This window comes from Bactrocera oleae, chromosome 4 (genome assembly GCF_042242935.1).
Source record: "Bactrocera oleae isolate idBacOlea1 chromosome 4, idBacOlea1, whole genome shotgun sequence".
Classification (NCBI taxonomy): Eukaryota; Metazoa; Arthropoda; class Insecta; order Diptera; family Tephritidae; genus Bactrocera; species Bactrocera oleae.
In genome coordinates, this window is record NC_091538.1 from 46495560 (window position 1) to 46521390 (window position 25831).

Consider the following 25831-nt stretch of genomic DNA (forward strand, 5'->3'; position numbering starts at 1 on the left):
TTCCAATATCTTCTGTTAAAAAGTACCTTCGTATGCAAGCTTGTTCGACGCTCCACAACTTAATATTCCGATTTTTGTTTGTTTTCTTTTATATTTTGGCAAATGTTTTATTTGTTTATTTTCTTGGTCGCGTGTGCCGTTATTACTTGATGAACTTGATGAGCTAATAGTCCCATCTGTAATCGATACGACAGGCGCATAACACGAGCATCCTACCATTGTTTCACACGTGATTTGACGAGGTGAGAAGAGTCGACATTGTGCTGGCCTCGAGCGGCCATTAACTAAGGCGCGTATATGTAAGGAGACAGGTCAAGTAAGGGCGTGCTTGTCAGTGCGCAAATTTATGACGGTCACTTTATGTGTGGGCGGATTTTCTGTAAAGCGATTATTTACTAATGAAAGGTGCAAAGTACTAATGGGTTTTGTGTGGATTTGTATAAACATGCGACAGTTATTATATTTCACCCACAGGGCCATGGTATGGTTAACATTTTGTCCTTAACAGTTTTGACACTTATGCTTATTGTATTTACTTGTGCTACTTGCTCATGGGTGGGTTTTAAAAGTTTATAGTAGCAGCTCTGAAGGTATTAGGTTGCGGTGTTAATGGTTTCAACCGGCATAGCCAAGTTCATTAAGAGCATAGGTGGCAAGCGGAAGGTGTTAAGAAAAGGGTAACCTATTCACTGGAAACGCGAAGCTGTTGTCAACTGATTTAAAACACACTCTTTTTATTAAATATTTGGAGAAATTCAACAGAGCTTTTTGCCTAAAACCGAATATGGAATCTTGATGTGTAAACGTGATATGTTGAGCATGTAACTATCTACCTTACATATACTGAATACCTTTATACATACATCGATTTTCCAGGAACTTATTTTCCTCTAAATTCAGAATAGTGAACAAACTTCTAGAATATTTAGTTGGTTCAACCTAATATCACTTTTTTGAGGTAAATATATTTGCTCTGCCGAAAATCGCAAAAAAGATCATGAAATGTGAAGGTGATCTAGTGAAATTAATTAACGGGAACGCGATAAAAATGAACCAAAGAAAATGGTCATTAATCGAAAACGTATAAAGTGCCATAACTAAGTCACAAGGAAGAGCAACTGTGGTTTGAAAAGCGTTTAAAAGTGTGTGTGACCCCGCCCTCTTATAGGTTCACTAAGCCATCTCCCAAACCGTTCAAACAATATCACCCATATTTGCACAGGATAAGTCTCTTCGACACCTCTTACGACAATGTGAAAATAGGTGAAATCTGATGATAACCTCTCCAACTCCAACTGATTTTGTATCAAACTACTAAAAGTGCGATAAATCTATAAATAAATGCACCAGAGACATAACATTTTACACCCAAAATGATATGAGAAGGCTTTATAGAAGCTGCTGCCAAAATTTAGAGATGGGCATAGCACCGCCCACATGTAGGTGAAAACCCATATATCGGGACCTGCTTATCTGATTTCGACCAAGTTTGGTACGGGATATTATTCTGATATTCCTATGTTACAGTGCAATGGTCGAAATCCCGCTTAAACCACGCCTTCTTCTCATATGACACAATTTTAAATTCCATTTGATTCTTTCAGTTTCCAGTAAACAAATCAGGCACCAACAACCATAACGGAATAAAACTTTGCACGAATAGTGCCTATGAAGTTTGTCACCTATCACCAAATATTTTCGAAATCGGCCAAAACTATTCAAACCCCCAGGTATGTGAACCCCAGTTCCTATTGCGAACTTTTTACCGAAAATATCGGTCAATCTGTGAGATATGTTATTGAAATTCGGAGCAAATCCTGTATGCCTGTTTGCCGAAAATGTGTTGGATTGAATCATATAATTGTATACCTAATAGAAAATTGTTCGAACTTCCGGCTGATTTTATATGGCAAAATCGGCCAATATGTGAGCTATCTTAATGAAATTGAAAGAGTGAAAACTTGCCCAGTTCCCATATAACTAGTTTTCTAATTTTCAAAAATTCGACTGACTTTACTCCTTATATATTGGTAATGGTGTGTAAGCTATCTGAATGAAACTTCGGTACAAGAACAGTGACAGTCATCACCAGTAATATGACAGTCACAGCTTCGGAATTGCTTCACTATTTATCTATACTGCTCACTCTCACTTTTAAATAAAAATTAAAATTAACTAAAAATATGATTTTATTTGAAACTTAATAATAACTTACGTATATTATATTTGCAAACTCCTTCGTTATTTATTCATTTTTTTAACACAAAAATTGTAATCCTATGGAAATGTGTGCTGTCTCTTTTCGACGTATACAAAATTTGCTTTTGGAAAAATCGTAAACATTAACAGTAATTTTACTGTTCCTTTGACTGTCAGTGGTGACAGTACTAAAGAATGCACCTATTTCATTCTTGCTATAGTAAGCAATATAAATCTTGAGAGTCTCTTTTTAACAATAACAGTGACATTGAAGGGTAAATCACCGTCAGTACTGACATAATAAATGTGAGTGTATTGGTGAATCCATCAGCAGTTTTTTGTAGTCTGACCCTACATCTTTATCTGTTAATAATACATATCGTATGTAGTAATGCCAAAAATAGATCAAATCTGCTCAATACTACCCTTATCTCCCACATACTACAAAATTTTCAAACTTCCAAATGTGCAAAATTAACTAAACCTATAATAATGCATATACTATAGTTTAATACTGAAAATATCTGAAATTATAAAATACTACATATAATGACTTTCGTTATTCTCACATGCCGTCTTTGATCCTTGCAAGTTGCAAGAGTATGAAATGTTCGGTTACACCAGAACTTAGGCCTTCCTTACTTGTTGTCATTGTATTTATTAAAAGTTGTATTATGTTATATCATTTTCGGTTTCACATTAAATGAAAAATTAAAAAAAAAATTGTTATTTTCTGTTCAAATTGAAATGTATCAAAATTCAATTATTTCTAATTTTCCTTATTTATTTTACTTTTTTATGTTCTCATCATTTACTACATCAACATCCGAAATAATACCAAACCTAAATTAATATTGAATTGATTACCGGAAATTCTTTGAACCAATACCTGTTACCTAACCAGTTTTGCTGATTTGTGCGAAAAATGCAATGGCGGACAATTGTTTTCCATGTAAGTGCAAAAGTAGTGAATTGAAATAAAAATTTGTTTGATTTTATTTTGTTAAAAAATAATTCTAAAACTGACAGCAAACTGTAATTAATTAACAAACACTAAATTACCTACATATATATTTCTTAATTTCTGTATTTAAAATTTTAAAAACTATTACGAATTAAATGCGCTAGTTTTCAAATTTTTGAGTTGAAATTACGAAAACTGTTTACTAATTTTTGGAACACGTAGAGAAATGTGTGTATACACCTGTTGACAACTAGTTAAATTTTACTAATTGGAGTTACTGACGTTTGCGTAAAATTTCTTTAGAAACCTTAACTAAACTATTTAATTGAACAAAAATACTTAAGTGCACATTTCTTTTCGGGTTTGTCTCACTTCCTTTATATTTTCTTTTCAATTTATACTAAAAAAAAATTATAAAATCTTACAACTAACTTAAAGCAAGCGCAAAGCCCTTTATTGATTTACTCGTTAATTGGTTCGCTCGTTAAATCGTTAACTCGTTGATATTTACTCGTTCGTTGCGTTGCATACGCCTTGTAAATGTTGCGAACTCAAGTAACTTGTTATTATAGTGAAATATCATAAACTACTTACAAACATGCATACATCTATGTATTTCTAACTGGCTAAGCCAAAAAAAGTATTGTGCTTTCACTCATAACAAAGTATTCGCTACTTGTACGCCACTCGCTAGTACACTGGTTCAACCCAGTACTAGTGCAACACAGTTCTTACTTACATACATACATGTGTATTCGTCCATTGCACACCTGAATTCTGTGTAAAAAAAATTGTATAGTAAAAAACTGCCTCCACTCATATACTCGTTACTCGTTGATATCATTCGTCTATTTTCACTGTATATTCTTTTACTGTTTTTAGTTTTTTAACTTTTTAATTATTTATATTTTTTCTGAACAGAAGTTATCTATCTATTGTATTTATTTACTGTAAGTAAATTAAGATATTTGTAGCACGAGTTGGTAAAAAGGCATGGGTCTATCGTACAGGTTTTCATTTTGGGTAAATCACTACAAATTTACTGCAAGTGGGTCAGGTTTTTATTTATAGAGGTTTGATATATGAAATAGACTTCTCGCAAACAGATTTTATATACTTTTCATCGATGTAGTATCCTCATCTGCAACACTAGATCCGATAACACGCATTCGCTGATAGGTTTTACATTTTACAGAATTTACAGTTTTTTTTTCAAATAGATCTCTGCCGTGAGAGATACTATGCTTTTATCTAAAGTTTTAAAACATAAACCATTAGGTTCAATAGTCCTTTAAAATAAAATTTAAATATATAAAATTAATCCCAGATTGTTCACGTTGGGTGATAATTGCCCTATTTTTGCATAGTATAAAATATCTACATATATATTATTTTAACACATTTTAAATATTAAAGGAAAGGAACTTGTAGAACACTAAAAAATGTCATCTAAACTTCGAGGGTTCGGCTTCAGCCGACGGAAAATACATGTGTAAAAAAAATATCAGACGTGCAGCAGTCATATAACAAATACATAATTATAGAAACTTCTCAATTGCCGTTTTCAACAAAACATCACATGCAAAACAAAAAAGTCATTCCTTAGACGTACGTAGCCTAGAAGTCTAAAATAGTACGAATTCAAAATCTATTATATCATCTGTTAAATACCTACTAAAATTTGCATTCTATTTTAATAGATCAGACTTATATTTGAAAAATCATCTTAAATAAATTAGGGGCACGGCGACACGGTCACATATCTACATAATTATTTTCTTTTCATTCAGTTTAAAGTTTCTTAATTACGTAACTCTATAAATGATATTATGGTACCTCCTTTTGGAAATTAACCTATCGATAACTGTTACGACATCGTAAAGTATTTATAATTTTTTACAATGGCATATAAAATATTAATACAATATCTGGTTTTATGAGTGCTTTACATGTGTATTAGGTTTGAAATAAGTCTTAATTCTTAAAAATATAGAAAACGATAAAACAGTTTGTCTACTCTTCCTTCAATATTTTTCTAAGTAAATCTTTAAAGTCAACTTTGTCATAATACCTTAATAAATGTATTATTTTTTCTTTTATCTCAATTAAATTCAATGCAAAATCAAAAAACAAAACAAATATTTGTCTTTCTTCTTCTTCTTTTTTACTCTTTACAGCGGCATTTGGAGTTCTCATTTTCATTTGGATTCCACAAGTGTCAGCTGAATGTCAAAGTATGAATTCATGCCTCAAGCAAATGTCACTTTTTCTTTCCATTTGCAAAGCAAAAAAGAAATTATGTATTTTCAATTAAAAATTATCGCTCTTTTTCCTTTATGCGACAAATGCAAATATAAATAAATTAATATAATTGTGTTTTTTCTAAATTAAATTTAAAAAAAGCGTATATTCCCATATTAAAACAAAAAATAAAATTTTTAACGCAAGATATAATAAGTGTTTAAAGCTTTTCGTGTTAAAATATTAGTAAAAAATATTTACACATAAATTCTAACATACACGCACTTAATACAAAGAGGATTTTTAAGTTTTATAATATTTTAAATACACCCAAATACATTTTTATTATAACCACATTTCTTTATCTAAATGTAAAATGCTTGCATTGGTTTTCAAATATTTTTATATGCTGATATGCTCTTTTCAAGAACAATTTGCCCTTTTACACTGAATTCCGGAAATTTAAATAAGTAATTACACGAAACATCTACTACTTTCATTCCGTTATTATAGGGTAAAACAGCAGAACTGTATAACAATATGATATATACATTTTCCATACAGAAGAGTTTCAGTAAGAAAGATTTTGAAAATTAGAGCGCTCGGTATTAAGAGAATTCTCGTTATAGTATTACCATAGAAAATAAGACCTTTACAATTTTTAAGCCCGGAAAATATTAAGAATAATTTTCTATTAGAGAACTATTCGAGTACAAGCCCTATCTGAAAGTAACAAAAAATCTTGAGAATCATTAAAAAGTGGAGCATCTCGACTGCAGATTTAATTATTAGTTAAAAACCGAGTACGTAAAGGGTGTTATTTTTAGAGATACAAAAGTGAATGAATTATATATTTTTGGGCTCCGGGTATATGACCACTGTGACAGCTTACCTGACTTTCGGACTTTCTCCATCAAGGTTACATTGGGTTAGGTTAGGAGGTCGTGCTTAATTAGTATTTTCCTAATAACGTGCCAAAGTATAGATTATTTACTTATTCCACAAAAGTGGTCGAATAATGTCAGATAACCTGACCTAGGTGGCTTGTGATTTCACCAGTCATAAAGAAAAGGTTTCAAGTGCCTTATGTCTTGGTCCTTTTACCATTAACGTTAACTTTTTGAAACCAATTGCCTCATCATTGGTTCAAAGTTTGCTCCGTATTTAGTTTTATAAAAGTAATGATCGATAATAATAACAACGGCATTCAATACGCAAAAGACAATAACTTTTATGCCGGTAAAGCCGCTGTAAATATATATATGGTATTTCTACCCAGAACAGGGTATATTAGGTTTGCACGATGCTAGTAACACCCAAAAGGAAGCGTCAGAGACCCTAAGAAGTATATATATAAATGCTCAGCTTGACGAGCTAAGTCGATTTAGCCATGTCCGTTCGTTCGTCTATATACCTATACGGGAACTGATCCCTCAGTTCTTGAATTATCGCTCTGAAATTTTGGACACGTTCTTTTTTCCTCAAGGAACTGCTTATTTGTCGGAACTGCCGACATCGGACCAGTATAGTATATAGCTGTCACACAAACTGAACGATCAAAATCAAATTCGTGTAAAGAAAACTTATTTACTTGTGAAGGGTATTCTAGCTTCGATGCAATCGAAGTAAAATTTTTTTCTTGTCTTTTGCCGACAAAAATAATTTAAATATTGAAAAGGGAAACCGAAACAACCTTTCAAATAGATTGTACAAACTTAGAACATAAACTTGATCTCCATCATCCAAGTGAATAGCATACTATATGTCTACAAGCTGGTAACATCTCATGCATTTCTTTCAGAGATCTGTGGTGACTAGTTTAACTAGTCAAGTTTAAAAAGCTATTCTAAAACTCGACTAATAACATGGATTTTTTTATGCTGTATAAAATTATTCGCAGTTCAACTGATTACCCTATAATGTATCGATATTCCAAATATACCAAAATACATTTAAATATATTTGTTACAAAACAGACATTTTGAAGATTATAACATATACTTTCAATTTAAAATATCATATTTTTTTGCAAATATTAGTGGTCACAAATCATAAACCTTCAACGAATATTATAATATATTTTAGTCGTTAAAGCCTTCGATTTCAGATCGTCTATTCATAAAACTTAGCGATATGATTTCTTCATAATCTTTAAATTAATTTTATATATTTTTGCAGTTTTTTCTTTTCGTTTGATTTCATAAAACTTCGGTGTTTCGAAACATGCAGGGCTCTCCGGCCAAATTTTTAAAAACTGTTTGGACGGTTGGGATTTGTGGCCAAATATATGACTTTTTTATATTTTTGTTCCGCTTAGAACTAATAGCTTTAAAAATTAGTGTAGTTACATATTTTACAAAATTTCTAAAAAAATTTTGAGCTTAAAAAGTTTAACTAGCGGTTGTAATGAACCGTATCGAACTAAACAATAAATAATTGCTATGATATGTTATTAATTGCCCGTTAAGTATACAAAAAAAATTATGGTAGCAACAATACAATATTTACGGTTTTGTAATGCCACATTTTTAAGTTGTGAAAAGATTATAAGAAATTAGAAATTTTTATTATAATTATTTTCTTTTGCCTTTATATTTTAATTCTCTATTACATATTCACTAACTTACTAAAATTAAAAATGTCACTTTTAAAAATAACTTGTAGTCCTTCACCTTACCATAAGTAGCAAAAATAATTTTTTTTCCTTTATAAATTAAAACTATTTTTCTATCCTACTTGCTTTGTTTTTTTTTCAACATATTTCCATTCGCTATAAGTATTGTACATTGTATTTGCTAATGATTATGTTATAGATATTTTCATGTAGCATATCCTAATATTCTATATGCACGTTAAATAAACCGTTATTAGTTCAAATAAAGTAGTTTACTTCAAATAAATTACAATACGTAATATTTTTTTTTTGGAAACAATATGAAGAAAACGTAATTATTGTTATCGAGTTTCTTGAGTGGATGTTTCTTTTTTTTCATATAGTGCATATATTTGTCTTATCGGATGAGAATGTAATGAAATTTTTTGCAAATTTAAAGGACATAATTAATTTAGAAGTAAATAAATTATTTACTAGAAGATTCGATGCTTTTAATAGAACTAAAAGTAAACGACGCTTATACTTTCGTAACAAAATCCCGGAAGAATTTATTTAAAATTTAGTATTTAAAGTTGGTGATCTTGCATTAATTGAGTAATTGAGTAAATTCGATCAAGAGTTATGAAATTCTTGTGAATGTTATGGAAAATTAATGTGTTTTGTTTGTTTTATCTTAAAAGTCCTAATTAATCATTTTTTTTGTTGAAAAGAAAATATAGTATTATTTTGGGAAAAAATGTTTATCGGAAATGTTGTGTTATAAAAATAATTATTTTTATTGAGAAAATTATTTTTAGTGGATTAGGCTAGTTTTGCATTTAAAAAAAATTAATGTTTCTTTTGGCTAAAAGTAGACTTTAGAGTCCTAAAATCATTATAGAATAGAACAAAAAAATTTCGAAGCACTTGGGTCAGTCAGCATCAGCAAGCAAAACTTTGAACTCGCTTTTCTCGTAATCGTTTTTTTAAATTGCGATATTCTGAGTACAATCTATCTATATATGCACTTGAAATTTTAGCTATAGCTTTGCAGTAATATTATCTAGTAAGCTAGGTAGATTTTTTTATATTATTGCAACTTTTAATACCCTGAACAGGATATTGAGTTTGCCACGAATTTGTAACACCCAGAAAGAAATGTTGAAGTCCCTATAAAATATATATATAATTGTCATGTCCGGCTCTCTGTATATACGCAAACTAGTCGCACAGTTTTTGAGATATCGATCTGCATTTTTTCACACGCCTTTTTCTTTCTAAGAACCTGCTCGTTTGTCGAAAGCGCCGACATCGGATCACTATCAACTTTTTAGTTGACATGTTATCTTCTCAAAATTCGAAATAAATTATTCTCCAAAGCGATTGCAGCGATATCTCCAAAAAATATAGCGTTGCCGTGGGAAAAAGTGTTTATGGGAAATATTTTATATGCAAATAAACATTAATATTGTGTTTTTCTAATACATTTGCCTAGTTTAGGATTTAAAATGTCTGTTTTTTTTGGCTTAACTTGACTTAGAGTCCAAAAATCATTATTCTCTTGGTAAAAAATTAAAAAATATCTTTTTGAAATATCGAGCTGAAAAATTTCACACGCCCTTTTCCAACCAAGAAGCTGCTTTGTCGGAACCCCCGATATCGGATCACTTTAGCATATAGCTGTCATACAAACTGATCATATTTTTGTGTGTAAAATTTTATTTGTCAAGATATGTTCACGAAATTTTGGCATGACGACTGATGTGCTAAGAGGTTTGTGGTGGTATTTGAGATGTCCGGAATTTGAGTTCAAAAATTGTCCATCGCTTACAGCTATTGTCAATTTAGTAATTGTCCCCTTCTGTGATTTAGGGTTAAACTGGCCACATATATAGCAAAAACTAGCCGCGTGGTTACCACAACCACGTTTCTGTACCTTAGACATTTTGATGGAGTTCACATAAAAAGTTCAAAACTAAAAACACATATTCTCTTTTGCTAACCGTAATTACAACTGACTTATCGCAGTGACGGCGACGTGAAAGGGGCCAAGGTTAAAACAAAAGCGGCACCTGCACAACGCGCAGGAAAGCAATAGCCTAGCAGTTCGATTTAAATGTGAAGTAGCATTTACAAATTAAGAAGCAATAGGTAGTTAGATTAGCTTTGGCGTAGGCAAAGTATATTACGATGCTAATATATTAATGGTGGTGATTTGAGCCCTACACCACTTGGCGGCTTTTGGCGTTTGAGACACTAACACCTAATTTTTAAACAAATCATAAAACTAAATTCCTATATATTAGGAAATTTTTACAATCATTTTCGGTTTTAGCAACCCAAAATTAGCAAGAAACAGCCTCTAACATCACAGTCGCAAAATTGCTGTAAACTAGCGTTATTGTCCAAAACCACTGCACAATCTCAACAAATTATTAGCTTCGTTTTTCCTTGTTTTATAAACAGTTTAACAGAAGAATTTATGCAAAAGTAAGCTAAAAATGTGCTAACAAGTCTTATGTACATATGTTAGATTGAGGAATCCGTTTTTTATTTTGTTTTTGATAGCACGAGTTCCTAGAATCACTGACGACCGTAGAGGCACTTTTGAAAAACGTTATTCCGATGATTGGCCGAGTAACCGCCATTTTGTATTAAAATATCAATTTAATATGGAGAGATGTAGATAGCAATTCGATTACTTTTTCCTTAGTCCCGTAACAAATTATCAAAGTTACCCGCTTTTAATCGTTCTAGACTGAGCTAACCCCTTAAGGGATAATTTTTCCTTTCCACATGTCCAATATTTTTGCATGTTTGCTCATAAAAAGAGAAAATGCCGTAAAAATTAAATTTAAATTAAATTAGTAAGTTTTCAATTATTCAAGTTCGTTAAAATTCAATCGATCGGAGCGATAGTAAGAGCCTAAAGTAAGGACAATTAAACATGTGAGAGAACTATAGAAAAGCATAAATAAAGGCAAGTAAATAACATGTAGATCCAGCATTACGAGGTTCAGAAAATTTATTCAAAAGCGCCTTATTAAAAATAGTCGAAGAATAATGGGCAATTAAGTAGAAAGTTTTTTAAATTCATTTGTAAATAAATTTAGTTTTGTAAAATGCTATTGAATAAACAGGAAATGTTAACTACCCACCCATGTGTTTATAAATATGTAAATATTGTATATTATTTAATCAAATGTAAGATCTAGCTTTTTTGCACAGTTTTTAAAACCTTTACAAACTTATTTTGCTTGCTTTGCTTAAGATGTAGTTTAGTGCATACTTTTTCGTAGTTGTTATTGCAACGTCAAAATGTGAATGTCAATGTTTGGCACTGCATTAAAATAAAAATAAATTGATATTATAAAGAAATGAAAAAAAAATAGCCACAAATTGATTTGAAAATATTGCTCAAAGCCTTTGCTAACACAGTTCAATTTTTCTCCACAAATCACTAACTGCGCATGCGCAGCGCGTTCGATTTACTGTTATGAATGTGATTCATGGACGGATGCACGCTGCAAGGATCCCTTCAATTACACGGCGCTACCGCGTGATCAACCTCCGCTGATGACCTGCAATGGCTGTTGTGTGAAAATGGTGCGGCATTCGAAATCACGTAAGTGCCAAACAAACAACGATTCTAAATTTCAATATTGAATGACTTTAATGTAATGCTTGAAAATAACAGTTAATATGAGTACTTTAGTGGAGCTACAATAGCTGTAAGCTAATTACATAATGATTACTTACAATTACTTGCCAACATTAATATAATGTATGTTCTCTTTTTCTCTCTCTTCCTTGCTCCATCTTCGTGTTCATTCGGAATTGTGTTGCATTACAGCCTACGAAGTTGTACGACGTATGTGTACGTCGCAATTGCAAATAAATTTATTTATGGTCGATCATGTGTGCATGATGGAAAGTTCAGGCAATGGACATATGTGCTTTTGTGAGGAAGATATGTGCAATTCTAGTAAAAATTTATTGCAAAATGGTTCATCACACCATTACATCATGATCTCAGCGCTCTCATTCATATTATATTTACTCAATCAAATACAGATTCGTGCGCAATTGCAATTTTTCGCTCGACTATTGCAAATGCATAAACAAAAACAAAAACATAAGCATAAACCAGTAGAAAAGTATGAAAAACAAAAACAAATACTCTCACAACATACCCCAACCAGTCAAATGCAACTCCAACTGCAATATCAACAACAAAAACCAACACAAATATCAAATCACCGTTGTCATATGAATGTACAGCAACAACAAGAACAAGAGAAATTCAGAGTAAAACCGAAATTTTGTTGCATGCCATCAACCGAACAACCAAAACATGTTGCATGTCCAATAAAAACAACAAAAACAAATAATATATGTGCACAATTCGTAGAAAGATAGAGTGTAGGTCCATTTAACCCGCAAAGCCACACACTAAATTACAAAAACTGAAAGTAAAAATGGTACACACACACACATAAACCCGTATAACAGTGCATTCCGGTGGATGATGGTCATGTAATGCTTAAAGTAATCGGTGGTAATGCACAAAGTAATGCTTAAATTAATTTATGGTAATACATAAAGTTATATATAGTAATGGATCAAGTAATTTGTGCTAACGCACATTGTAATATTGATAAAGTAATGTTTGGTATTGCCTAAAGCACATACATACACATAAAGTAATTTATGGTAATGCGTCGGTATCCGAATCGTGTATCTGAATCCTTATTTAGAAAGTGTGTAATGCCTTACGGAATTACATTAAAAATAAAGTGCTCCAGCCTGTTTTGTATACATACATACATTGCTTACTTTGGCTTGTATTGGTCTTTTGATTGTCGGAAAACTGTGTTGCCTTAACCGTTTGCTCCACAGGAATGCGCTGTTGGTGTCAACAAACACCTCTTTACAACGTCCACGTGTCCAAGAAAGACATACACACATACTCAAGTATTTGTATATTTACAATTACTTTGTTTCCAATAATTACATAAATAAGTAATTACTGCATAAATACATATTCGTACATAGTACATAAATACATACATACATTATACGTACTTAGTAATGCTCCACGCTCGTTTCAGTCTTTCCCCACCCCTCTTAAAAGTCATACACAAACACTTGTTATCTTTTCTCTAGAAATTTTGCTCTTAACTAAAAATTGTGACTACTTCGATAACACTGCATAGTTCTTAACTACATATTTACATACAAACTATATATTTAGACATTAATTACAATATTTTATTTTTCCCCAAATGCTCGTAAGTTTTAATTTTAAACTTTCTTTTAAAAATGTTTGTAGTATTTATTTTACTTTGGTAAGCATTGTAATTCAATAAGAATCTTTCTTCCTTTATTGTTTTAATTTTTGTTTTAAGCTATACAACTTTTTATTTATTATTATTTACTCAGTAATCATATATGTATTGTGTAATGGAAAGAAAAAAGACGTAGTTATTAATTGTTAATTAATTTTCTTAGTACTTAGTAGTAAAAAAATAAAAATTCAAATAAAAGCGTGAGTGATTAGTGCAAGCACTAGAACTTAGTGTTACGAATTGCAAATTAAGTGAAAATATATAATTTATAAAAGAAATTTCTAAGCATTGCATGCTTTTTGGCTTCAAAGACGTAGAATAAATGGTAAAATATGGTATATACGTAGTAGTAAAGAGTGGCAACACTGCCACTTTGTGAGCGAGTGGTGCAAAGCTGTAAGCTTTCGGTTAGTGAAGCTTGTCGGAAATATTTTTTCGTATTTTATATTTTATTTTCATTTAAATACTATTATTATTAAAAAAAAAATAATTTTCAAAGCATGTAACACACCTGCACTTATTTATTTATTTAGGCGAAATCTCTGTGCTAGTAATGAGGGTATGTGAAAAATGTTTTTAATGTATTAAATTATTTCAAAATATTTTCTGATAATTTTAATGACATATGTTCCAAAAAGACATTTTTCCCTAAAAAAAACCGTTCAAATACATATTTCAGTGGGGAATTATAATAAAATTTTTCGCAATGGCCGAAAGATCTAATATTTGATAATATTACATATGGAAGGCTCGTCATCTTCGAGCCAGTGTTAATATTCCATCGCGGAAATCGAACCAGGTCGATACTTAGAAGACCATAAACAACCGATGTACAAAATGTCCAAATATCCATACACCAAAGAAAATATTTTTTTCTTGTTTCTATCAATTTCCCTTCTTAAATGCGCAGAGTTGTTAAATATTTTATTTTGTCAATTATAAGAACGAGAAAACCTACAACACAAACCAAAACATGAAATTAATATAAAGCATACAAAAAATAAAAACAAAAAATACTTATGAAGTTGTAAAAGAAAAAAAAATTTTAAAAATCTTAATAATAAATAAATAAGAAAATATTTTAAATTCACTATAAGAAACTACGCTTAATCAAGTACTTATACCTATATCACTTTTACAACCGTTATCTACACTTAATTATTTTTAAGAATTATTGTCACACGATAAAGTCAACAGAAGTAGCTGTAAAGCTTTTCTACTTAAAAAAGTAATGATCGTTAGCAAAGAAATGAGTGGGTTAGAAGGTTACTTATACGCCATGGTCGATATTCAAATGTGAGCACAGTCTGTGTTTTTTGTTATTTGGAGTAACATGTATGAATCTCTAGAGCAAAATTTTTTTAAATTCTGAACTTATGATTTTTGCAACTGTTTTGAAATATTGAATACCAAATATTTAATAAATTGCAAACTGAAGGCAATAAGTTTTCGAATATTTTCAAAAAACTTCAACTTTCATTGAAAAATAGTTTAATAATTAGTAGGGTGGCGTGTTTTTCATACAATCGAGAGTGACCAGACACAAAAAAGTTTAATTTAAAAAAATTTTAAAACACTCAAACAACTCATAATCTTCTCTTAATCATTGAAATACTTGTCAAGCAGTGATTATCTAAGCTTTATCAAATACTTCGAATGTAGAATTGTACCTGCAAAATATTCGAAATACCATATGTACTTCTATTCATGTAGTGCAGTGTTCGAATATTAATCATTATCTATCTCTAAAAAATATTGAAGACTTAATGTTAACACAATCACTCATAATTATGAAAAAACTTGTTGTACCCACATAAGCATATAATTATTTTATTATAATTTAAGCTTTAGCAGATATGACAATTGGCGAATTCATAAACTATTTATTTTATTTAGAAAAAATAAATATACAAAAAATATATTTTTTACACAAACATAGAAAAGTCAATTTTCTTTGATTTATTTTAGTGCAAAAATAGCTACACAGATGGTTTCACGATGGTTTCTATAACATGAATAATATATAACAACAGAAATTTCATATGTGTTATAACTGACTGCTTGGTTTATACTTTTTAAATTGAGTAGTAATTTGTAGTGCTTTTGCTCGGTTTAATTATTTTTAATTACATATGGAAATGCATGTAAAACAATTGTAGCTGTCTGAGTATACTTGAATATTTACGCCGCGATCTTGTACTATGATTTTCAGTGCATCAGTAATGTTGAATGGAAAATGAAGGGTTCGAAAATGGTGAGTTTAGTATTTTTCAAATTTTGTTTTTGTAATTATGTAGTTGTTGAATCACTTGCTAATATTTCACTCTTACCAACACCTTTTACTTGAATTTCAGTAGTTAAGCACTATTAATTTTTTTTTGTAAATGTTAACACATTTAATACGAAAAGTAATATTTTACATTAAATTTAGTGATTTTTCAGTATTCAGTTTTTGTAAAAAAAAAGTAAATATTAAAAAATATTTCATTTCACTTTGTGACGATTATTTAGAAGTTGACTCTAACGCTGTCTGTTACTAGAAGCAAAATAAAATTTGAGGTTATATAAATCGCCTTTACGGACTTAACGAAGTATAATTATACAAGAAACACGTATGAAATCTAGATGATATACGCTATCATATAGTTCTCGCGTTCAACTACCCTCTACTACTACGATCTTTGTATCTATTCTTGCTAATAAACAATTGATGTCAGTAAAGAATATTTTATTATACTACATAGTTTCATCAACACAAGTGTCAACTCTAACAAGACTTTTCCGCAACTGATGTATTTGCGTCCATTCGGATGGCTTAGTCTAGACAGACAAGACACTGAATGTTTTTCATTGATTTACTAGTCCATGACATCAGGAAACTCAAAAAACTTGAAAATTCATCGTTTGCATTAATTTGAGACACTTATTATTAGACAAGATTAAATAATAACTTTGTATTTACTGACAACAAATTTAAATTATTCTCAGAATTTAGTGTTAACTTATATTCCCTCAATCTACAATTCAACACAGGGTGAACAATCTTATTAAAAAAATAATAATTTACCAATAACTAAAAGAAAGAAATGATTTCACTTTCTAACTGAAAATGTCTGTTTTTTTTTTTTTTAATAATCAAAAATATTAATTATAAAAAAAATTAAAATTATGTCAAAAAATATTTTTTTTTTTATGTATTCATAGTAATGTACATATGTAAATATTAGTCGCGCATAATTTTTCTTCCATACAAATATTTTTTGTGTATTTTAATCACTACACTCAAAAAATTTAATATTGTATATTTTTAGCTTTCATTTAATTTTTTTGCTGAAATGCAATGCTTCTAAGAAATTTTTGAGCACCTCACTGCACCTAGAAAAGATCCTTATGGAAAAAAACTCTATCTTTAATACATATCCCGTTAATTCTGCCAAACTCGTTACAACACAAATTCAACAAAATACAAAAATATTAATAAATTATAGCAGTTAACGAAAAATTTAGCATGAAATTAAATAGTATTTTCTCAAACTACTAATTATTAATTCATAAATGCCCGTTACAAACTAACAGCCACAACTACTTTCGTAACCAGTCATACCATTACCAAAATTCCTCTATCAATCAAAGCTCCTCTCAAGCGACACCAGAATACGCTAAACAAAAACATCCCCAAAACAAACTCTGACTCAGCTCGAACTTCATTGTAGTGACGTAGTCAACCGATCATCTCCGTATCCAACCATCCGACGCTCCTGCTCTACGTTCTATGAAGAGTAAATTTTTACTATAGGCCTAGGACCACGCGTGCGCGCCTCGTTTTGCTATTTTACAAAAACAGTAATAATAATTGTACTAATTTGCTGCTTGAATTGCGTAGTACTTATGCAAGCTAGAAAGAAAAAACGTTGAAAAACATATATGAAAAATTAAGATCGCAAAATAGCTATCGGTGACAGCAAGCTTGTTGGCAAGTTGTTGTAATGGTAAACGTAATTGCGTAACTTATTTTAAGTGATATGAACGAACCATAGATTCCTCACAATGCAAAAAGCACTGAATATTTGACTTCTAATTTTTTTCCAAAACAACAAAAACAAATTTCGATGTTGTTGTTAATAATCAATGATTTACATTACAAAAGCAAAATCAAAAAAAATTACGAATATTAATATTAATTGTCGAAAAATTAAGAAAATATTGGTTTAAAATATTATTTCAAATTAATGTAATGCAAATGATGATGTCTTTTCGTTCATCAATGATGTGAGAAGATGTGGTTTTCATTTCTAAACAAACTTTTTTTATTATTTCTTAAATATTTTATATAAACATAACTGATTATGTGTATTTGTGGTAATTTTTATATTTTATATAAGTAACTCATAAATTACGCTTTTACTTTGTGGTATCTTGAGTTGTACATTTCTTACATACTACACGCTAATACAACAACATTTACACTCATAACTCAAAATTTTGTTAATTATGATATTGTGTCACGCATATTTCAAAATATCAATATTATATACATTTTTACATATATGTAAGTATTATTTATTATTTGTTGCGTGTAGTTCGGTTCAGTTATTGTGTAAAGTTGCGTTTGCGCCCGGTCTTAAAGCTGGCCACACGCCATTCATACAACTGAACTTTTGAAACACCCACTTACTCTCACGCTCACTCTCTTTTAAACGTGTTTCCATTAACACATAAAGTCATTTTTAATTTGCCGCACGCGCTCTGTTATTTAAAAACAAATTCTTTTCTTCATAAAAAAATTCTGCTCAATATTTTTGAGCATTTCAATTCATCACAATTTCTTCATACATTTTAACAACTCGCTCTACTCTTTCACTTTATAACTCTCTCTCTCTCTCTGTCTATCCAACTGTATAAGTAACTGTTTCGCTTTGTTTCTCTCAATCGTGCCACAATTTTAAACCAAACCATTTTATATTTCAAAATACATACTTTTTACAAATTTCATTCAAAATTCATCTAAAACAGCGAAAGAAGAACGAAAAATATTTTTTTTAATTACTTTAAATTGGTTAATTTGCTCACAAAATATATAATAATAATAAAATAATAATTTAGTAAATGAAAAAATTAAACGAAAGTGAAAAAAAATGTGTTGGAAGCGTTTCTTCTCTCCCTTGCCGCTCCGCGACCAATCGTCGCTTGCAAGCGAGAGAAAAAATACTTTCGTGCACATTTTTCAATTCGGGTGTAACAAAAAAAAAATGAATTTGTAAAATTTTGCAATTTGCGCTTTGAGAGAGAAACAAGCAATAAATATTTAAATAAAGTCAACACGCAAAAAAACTAAAGAAAAGATCACTGAAAGCGAAGAAAAAGAAGAAAAGTGCTTTTTCACATACGATGCCAATGGTCTGACTTAAATTTTTTCATCATGTACCACCATCGCAACCATGTGCAAACCAACCAACCAACAACAGCGTATATATATGTACATATATACTTTTAACTACTACTATATGCTACATAATATACAATAAATATATAAAAATATATACATATAAGAAGCAAACTTAACTTAGCTACGAATGCCACGAAAAAAAAGGTGTAAACCAAAGCTAAGAAATCTTTAAAAACGCGCTTCAAAGCAGAAATATTTTAACTTGCTGCTTAGCCGTTGAAAGCTTCAACGCTAAACTTTTAAGCTCACACACACACAAGAAGACACGCAAATACACATGCTAAATCACACACACACACACATACCACATATACAGTCACATATAAATAAAAACATTTGTACAAATCAACACACGCATAAAATTAACAATTCAAGTTTAATTTTATGGGCTTTCAACGAAAATCTAAATAATGATAAAGAAATAGCATTGACAAGAGAACAACAGCCGAGCTGCCCCTCACGCAAGCACAAAACACACACAACAGCAGCGACAACAACAGCAAAGAGCAGCTTTAAAATTGTCAGCGAAAAGCTCAGCATGTGAAAGCTCCACAGAATAAAGCTTTTACGACGCGAAACAGATTTTTTAAATTTAAATATACATATATTATATTTAAAAAAATTTTAAAGCTTAAAAATATTTATGCTTTTTCAAAAACTCAGCAAATGAAAGCTCTACAGTACAAAGCATTCACAGCGTGAAACTGATTTTTTTATAAATGTATACACATATTAAATTATGATAAAAATTTAAAAAAATGTTAAAGCCTAACAATATTTATGGTTTTTATTTTACTGTGTAAAAATTATGATGGTTGTTCAAAATTTCATTTAAATTTTACGTTTAATTTAAAAAAATTTTATTTTTTGTTTCGAGCGATTAAATTTAAAAATATTATATATGTTCAATATATTGCAGAGCTTTTGAGAGCTTTGAGAGAAATACTATTTTTTTAGCAAAATTAAATAAACAATTATTTAGCTTTAAACTAAAAAATAAGCAACAGATTTAATGGTTATTATTAAGTTTTTTGTGAAAAATACTATTTGTAGCGAAAATAATAAAATGTCATCCTAAATTTTAAATTAATGAAAAAATAATTTTTTTGAAAGCCAATCAATAATGCATTAATAAATCGACTTTCCTAAACTTAATACTTCTGTATAATTAAGCCATTTATTCAATTCAAACTTAATCAATTATACAAAAACATAAACTTTATGCTTTCGAGCTTTTTGAGCTTAAAAGCCTCCTTTACAAATTCATAAGACAAAGTTTTCATTTAAACTTTGATATTTCGAAGCTTTCACACCAACTTTGCTTACAAGTTTAGAGAGCTTTCAACTGAACTTCTTTGCTTGTTTTTTAAAGTTACAAATTCGTAAGCCAAAGCTTTCACAACCAATTTTATGCAGAGAGCTTTCAAATATTCTCAACTCTAAGAGAAATAGCAGAGAATCACATATTCTGAAGAACAATAAATAGTATACATAACTGCTATATACAAAAATGTAGTTTCTAGCACAATATATAAAAAAATTTTTGCAAATGAAAACATTTAAACTGAAAACTTTAACACCCGCTTTGTTTTGCCGTTTCGAAGTATTTATGATTAAAATACTTTCGCGCTTCAAATTATTAAAATATATTTATGTTTAGACCGTAACATTTAGTCCTAACAACAATAATAATAACAACAGGATTAAAGAATTAATTTTTTCTTAAAATCAAGTTTTGTAAGGATTGAAGTTGTTGATGTAAAATGCTGGAAATCTTTAATGAAACTGCAATAACTTAAATTAAGAAGGATATTTTGAAACTTCAATTATGAAAATTAGGAAAAAAATTATTTTTTTTTATAATAAGTGGCATTAAAAAACATTATTTTTAAAAACTTGTTATCGATATATATGTAAGCACTACAATAAATATTAGACAAAGAAGTTCTAAACATTTGTTATGTATTAGTAATAGCTTATAGAAATATGAATAAAAAAAAACATTTGCATATTAAAAAAGACAAATAAGTTTTAATATAAAAAGGCTTAATATTAAATATGCAATACTACACATTGTTGAAGGACATAGAAATAAAGGTACCATGAAAGTAATTACTAAGCCTTAACGCAACATTAAAAATTATAACAGTAAATTCCTCACATGCAAAAATTTAATAACATCAATATAACTTAAATACATACTTATGTGTAATTGAAAGCACTCTCAAGCAAAATTAATGCCACTTAAAAAACAAAATAAATACAGTATGAAACTAGCATTATAAGCGTAGGAACCAAATGCTGTTTCGAGAGCAATAAAATTGGTTTTAGAAATATTGATTACACATGTATGTATTACATATGCATATTGTTAATAATATTAACGGTAAAAACAACATATTCTATTAATGTTTTGTGTCCAAAACAGACAGACATTGTAGTATCAGATGCAATAAAAAATACTGTTAACATAAGAAATTCAAATTTGTTCGTGTTTGGAGTATTGATTACGATAAACATGTAAACATCTGTGTGAAAACAAAGTAAGTATTAAGCAAATATATTTCAAAAAAGACTAATCTGTTTAAATGGCTTTCATCACGTCACTTTCAACTTTACAATGTTAATGAACTATTTTAATTTTTGTCACTTTCGATTTTATCGCTTTATTTTTTTATTAACAATGACAGAATACCGCAAGAAACTAATAATAAAACACTTAATTGTAAATCATACAGATTCTTGGCTCATATTAAGCATAGACATGTCTGCACTAGAGTCTGCCACGTGATATGAAGAGTCTAAGGGCAGGTCCAAATCATCGTCACAGAGCATTTTGCGCATGCGCTCTTTGTAGCTGCAAAGTTGAAATATAAAAAAAACATTTAGAGATCAACAATAAAAATAATATATTTATAAATATTCTATTACAAGATTTTATACTCACATTTGACTGTCAGGATTATTTTCTTGATTGCGACACTTTTCCAACTTCTTTTCAATCAATCTTACTTTTTCCTTCGATGGCAGCTCGTATGCCTTGACCATAAACCGTATTTCTTAAAAATAAATCTTAAATTAATATAACAAGTGGATAAAAATTAACAAAAAGCTTACTTCGCACAGCCTCTATGAGCACAGGCAATTTATCACGCGCCGCCACAAATAAATTTTCAGTAACATAGCTATCTAGATTTTCTTGTTCTTTACTAGCTGCATGCAGCACAGCCGCCAGTGCAATCTATTTAAAATAAATAAATAAATAAATAAAAAAAAAACAAAAAAAATGACAAAAAAAAACATTTGTATTATGTTCGCACACAATTATTTGTTTGCAAACTGCAGTGTTTACCTGTGACGGCGCGTATAGCAGACATGCATCGGTGAAGAATGTCTTTTCTATAAATTCATCTATGTGTGGCCGCAAACGTTCGGGATTCGACATATTGCTGCGAGTCTATAAAAAAATATGTAAAAAATTTGCAAAACTAACAGCAGTATAGCTATATCAGACTATAGCACAACCTTGATATCGATGAGAAATCCCTCGATCGGCCTATAGGGATTATGCACAGTCAAATAGTAATTGAGTTGTTGCATCATGAGCAACTCATTCGATAGTATAATATCCATTGCCTTATTCCGGTCGCCCTTTATATTACCCACAAACTGCCCAATGGACACATTGAACTCTTCAACTTTGCAGGCTAAATAGACACACGTGGCTCTGAAATAAAACAATAACTAATTAATATGACAGCTGTTATCATGTATTTCAAACATACAATATCTCTTTAGGATGGTAATCCATTGGTGTGTTATTCAGGTAGAAACGTTTGAAATAATGGAATGCAGTGCCGACAACACATTTTGGCATAGGCGGTTCGAAGCGGCGGCAGAAATCATTTAAATATAATTCATATTGCTTAAGTAATACACGTTCTTCGATAGGCAGCAGGAAAAAGGCTTCACGTTGCTCCTGCTACAAGTATGAAATAATAAACGATATGCAATTAGCTAAAAAGTGGCTTTTGTTGAGCTTGTATATTTACTTACATTCATTTCAGCGCCATGAGTATTGATGTAATTAACATTCTGTTGCAAACGCAATTCACTAAGTTGCTGTTCATTTGTAAAGGTCCAAAATTTTTTCTGTGAGCTTAAAGGAAACATTTCTTTAACCGGCTACAATTTATTTATGCTGCTTCCTCTTCTTTTCTTCACTGTTACAATGATGTGGATTAGTGCAGGGTGATTTAAAAGAAAGAAAATTGATTTATCAAATATATATTTGTAACAGAAAAGTTCACAATGCAGCATACATCAAAAATAACTAAGGAACTTAACATAATTAAACTAATTAATTAAAAGATTAGCGGTATTCAGTACATAATAAGTGGAAAACCATTAATATTTACTATTGAAACCTTATACTTCCCTATAATTGTAACTGTACCAGAACTAATTTATAACAAATATATTTGATAACTTGACCCAGCATAGAGATATTTTGTACTTACATTGGCATACTTGCTCCTCCTCCTCCTATAATGAAAGTCACACAACTGCGTTTTGAATTTGGCAACAGCTTAGGATCCTTACTATCCTTGGCGTGATGGCTTGGAAAAACCCCCTCCTTTCACACCATTCCTTTCGATGGCACCTGGAAAGCTCTCGCCTGCGGCTTTCATTATATAACGTCGGTTATTTCACTTTTAAGGTGAACTTGTTAAGGACGACCTCGACGATATATAATGAAAGTCGCTACAATTGTAAATAAATATTCAATATTTTGGAATTGGCCACAGTCTAATCTTTCAATTAATTAAAAAATAAACAGAATAGTATTTGTAGTGACATCAAAATTTTAATGCAATAAACAATCACCTTTTAACAAAATTCAATAAAATTTGGCAAATTAACAAAATTAATAGTTATCGAACAAATGGGCACCAACTATCAATATATACCGTGCGCTTTACAAGACGAGCTCAGCCGCATCGCTAATGCAATAGTGGCACCGGGCAAAGGTATATTGGCGGCCGATGAATCGCCCGGTTCTATGGAAAAAAGATTTTCACCGTACAATTTACCAAACAGCGAAGAAAACCGACGTCAATATCGCCAACTCTTGTTTACGACCGAAAATCTACCGGACTACATATCGGGTGTTATATTACATAACGAAACTCTCTACCAAAAAGCAGATAGTGGCAAGACATTTGGTGATTTGCTGCGACATCGTGGCATAATCGTGGGGATAAAAGTGGATAAGGGCATTGTACCGCTGCCTGGTTCCTTAGATGAGGGTACCACAGAGGGTCTTGATGATCTCTATTGCCGTTGCGGCAAATACAAACGTGATGGTTGTGATTTTGCGAAATGGCGTTGTGTTTTGAAGATCGGCAAACATACACCCTCTTATCAGGCGATTATGGAGAATACGAATATTCTCGCGCGTTATGCCTCCATATGCCAGTCGCAGGGCATTGTACCGATCGTGGAACCAGAAGTGCTGGTCGATGGTGATCATGACATCATTAGAGCTCAAAAGGTACGCCATTTTTCTAAACGCATGTCCTCGGATATTTTAACCCATTTCATTAAAAAAGGTGACGGAAACTGTTTTGGCCGCTCAATACAAGGCATTGAATGATCATCACGTGTTCTTGGAGGGCACACTGCTGAAACCGAATATGATACTACCCGGTCAAAGTTCTTGCCGAAAGAATTCACCTGAGGAAGTAGCATATATAACTGTGCAAAGTTTTCTTAGGACAGTACCAGCTGCTGTACCAGGTATTAACCCATTTACTAATTTTTGTATCGGAAATATTTTCCGAGCATATTTTGGTCGGAGCGTTTCCTTATTCGCAATATTTCGGCTAAATATTTTACTGTGATACTTTTTATAACTTATAATATAACAGATCTTCTCAAGATAATACCGTTATATATTTCACTATAATGTTTTCCTGTAATTCCTGTAACCTTTTATCTTCTCCCCTTATGATCCATGACGCGATTTCTTCAGGGCACTAACTTTATATTTTTGTTTATTTTTCCACAATTCCAAGAGATCTTTGCGGATATCAAATTTTATTTTATATTCATACATATGTACATATCCTTAACTATTGATCGACTTCTTATATATTTATTTAAAGGCATCGTTTTCCTTTCCGGTGGCCAATCGGAGGAAGAGGCTGCAGTCCATTTAAATGCTATAAACACTATAAACTTGAAACGGCCATGGGAGCTTTCATTCTCTTACGGACGTGCACTACAAGCTTCGGCGATGGCAGCTTGGGCTGGCAAAAAAGAAAACATACCACTTGGTCAGGCCGAGCTTAAGAAGAGGGCTAAAGTAAAAATAGTGTTGTACTTACTGGTTCATATTATTAATTTGCGGTCTTTGTTTACTTTTACAGGCGAGCTCGCTAGCCAGAAGTGGTAAATATGTAGCTGGTTCCATACCGCCCTTTAAAGCGGAACAAAGTTTATTTGTAGCTGATCACAAATACTAAGAAGCCGAGAATGGCATCACATATTAACAGATATTATTGACTTATACTTAAGCCCTAGCACTTAGAAATTGAAACAATAAAAATTGTATTACATGAAACGAATATAAGACGCTTTTTTTACGGTGAGGATAAGAGGATCAAACAATTACTTATTTTCGACACCCCGATGTTAGCACAAACTTGCACCTTGCGTTATTTTACTTCATTATGCCATGAGGGCTTTTGTCTTAATTGATTTTGACTTCTCGTGCTTTGAATTGAGTTGAATGTTTTTGGAATTAAATAAAAATTGGGGTAAATTACGACTTTATATATATATCTTGCAGAGATCTGCTAAACAGAGCTTTTATAAGACTTAAGTGAGATTATCGGCAACCTTTTTTGCGACAGAGTTCGCCCATATAGAAAATAGTTCCATGCAAGAAAGTATATATAAATGGTGTTAATGATATTTATATCTGGTTTCAAACCCATTCTCCAACAAAAATGAACAAGTGTCTTATATAAGTAGTT

General features: G+C 30.8%; 3 protein-coding genes across 9 annotated transcripts in view; 2 read left to right on the plus strand and 1 right to left on the minus strand.

Moving 5' to 3' along the window:
• qvr (protein quiver) overlaps positions 1 to 21275 on the plus strand; it is a 32826-nt gene extending 11551 nt beyond the window's left edge. For 3 of the 7 annotated variants that reach the window (XM_036362789.2, XM_036362790.2, XM_070107965.1), the window contains exons 4-6: positions 5341 to 5397; positions 11476 to 11622; positions 11851 to 21275. In XM_036362789.2, coding sequence (XP_036218682.2) covers positions 5341 to 5397; positions 11476 to 11622; positions 11851 to 12416 — 770 coding nt within the window. In that variant the 3' untranslated portion in view covers positions 12417 to 21275. Of the gene's footprint in view, positions 1 to 3103; positions 3152 to 5340; positions 5398 to 11475; positions 11623 to 11850 lie in introns of all 7 variants that reach the window. The other 4 variants (XM_070107966.1, XM_070107968.1, XM_070107969.1 and 1 more) reach the window with 3 other exon arrangements.
• A 150-nt stretch (positions 21276 to 21425) lies between these two features.
• CycH (cyclin H) lies at positions 21426 to 23023 on the minus strand. Its single transcript, XM_014232753.3, has 7 exons — positions 22848 to 23023; positions 22577 to 22773; positions 22317 to 22518; positions 22144 to 22248; positions 21909 to 22032; positions 21739 to 21850; positions 21426 to 21648 (listed from the first exon to the last, which is right to left on the minus strand). Exons 1-7 carry the CDS (start codon positions 22962 to 22964, stop codon positions 21522 to 21524), a joined length of 984 nt encoding a protein of 327 aa, XP_014088228.1. The 5' UTR covers positions 22965 to 23023; the 3' UTR covers positions 21426 to 21521.
• A 432-nt stretch (positions 23024 to 23455) lies between these two features.
• On the plus strand, positions 23456 to 25425 carry LOC106616200 (fructose-bisphosphate aldolase). Its single transcript, XM_014232752.3, has 4 exons — positions 23456 to 24345; positions 24404 to 24590; positions 24959 to 25158; positions 25223 to 25425. The coding sequence occupies exons 1-4, from the start codon at positions 23737 to 23739 to the stop codon at positions 25316 to 25318; spliced, it is 1092 nt and encodes a 363-aa protein (XP_014088227.1). The 5' UTR covers positions 23456 to 23736; the 3' UTR covers positions 25319 to 25425.
• Positions 25426 to 25831: the final 406 nt, after the last annotated feature.

Excerpts from the sequence above, each read along its gene's own strand:
- CycH (XM_014232753.3), bottom strand. The coding sequence starts at position 22,964 with ATGTTTCCTTTAAGCTCACAGAAAAAATTTTGGACCTTTACAAATGAA. Across the intron at positions 22,774-22,847 it reads CTCATGGCGCTGAAATGAAT|CAGGAGCAACGTGAAGCCTT; the intron begins GTAAGTAAATAT and ends TCATACTTGTAG. Across the intron at positions 22,249-22,316 it reads GATTTCTCATCGATATCAAG|ACTCGCAGCAATATGTCGAA; the intron begins GTTGTGCTATAG and ends ATTTTTTTATAG.
- LOC106616200 (XM_014232752.3), top strand. The coding sequence starts at position 23,737 with ATGGGCACCAACTATCAATATATACCGTGCGCTTTACAAGACGAGCTC. Across the intron at positions 24,346-24,403 it reads ACATCATTAGAGCTCAAAAG|GTGACGGAAACTGTTTTGGC; the intron begins GTACGCCATTTT and ends TCATTAAAAAAG. Across the intron at positions 25,159-25,222 it reads AGCTTAAGAAGAGGGCTAAA|GCGAGCTCGCTAGCCAGAAG; the intron begins GTAAAAATAGTG and ends TTACTTTTACAG.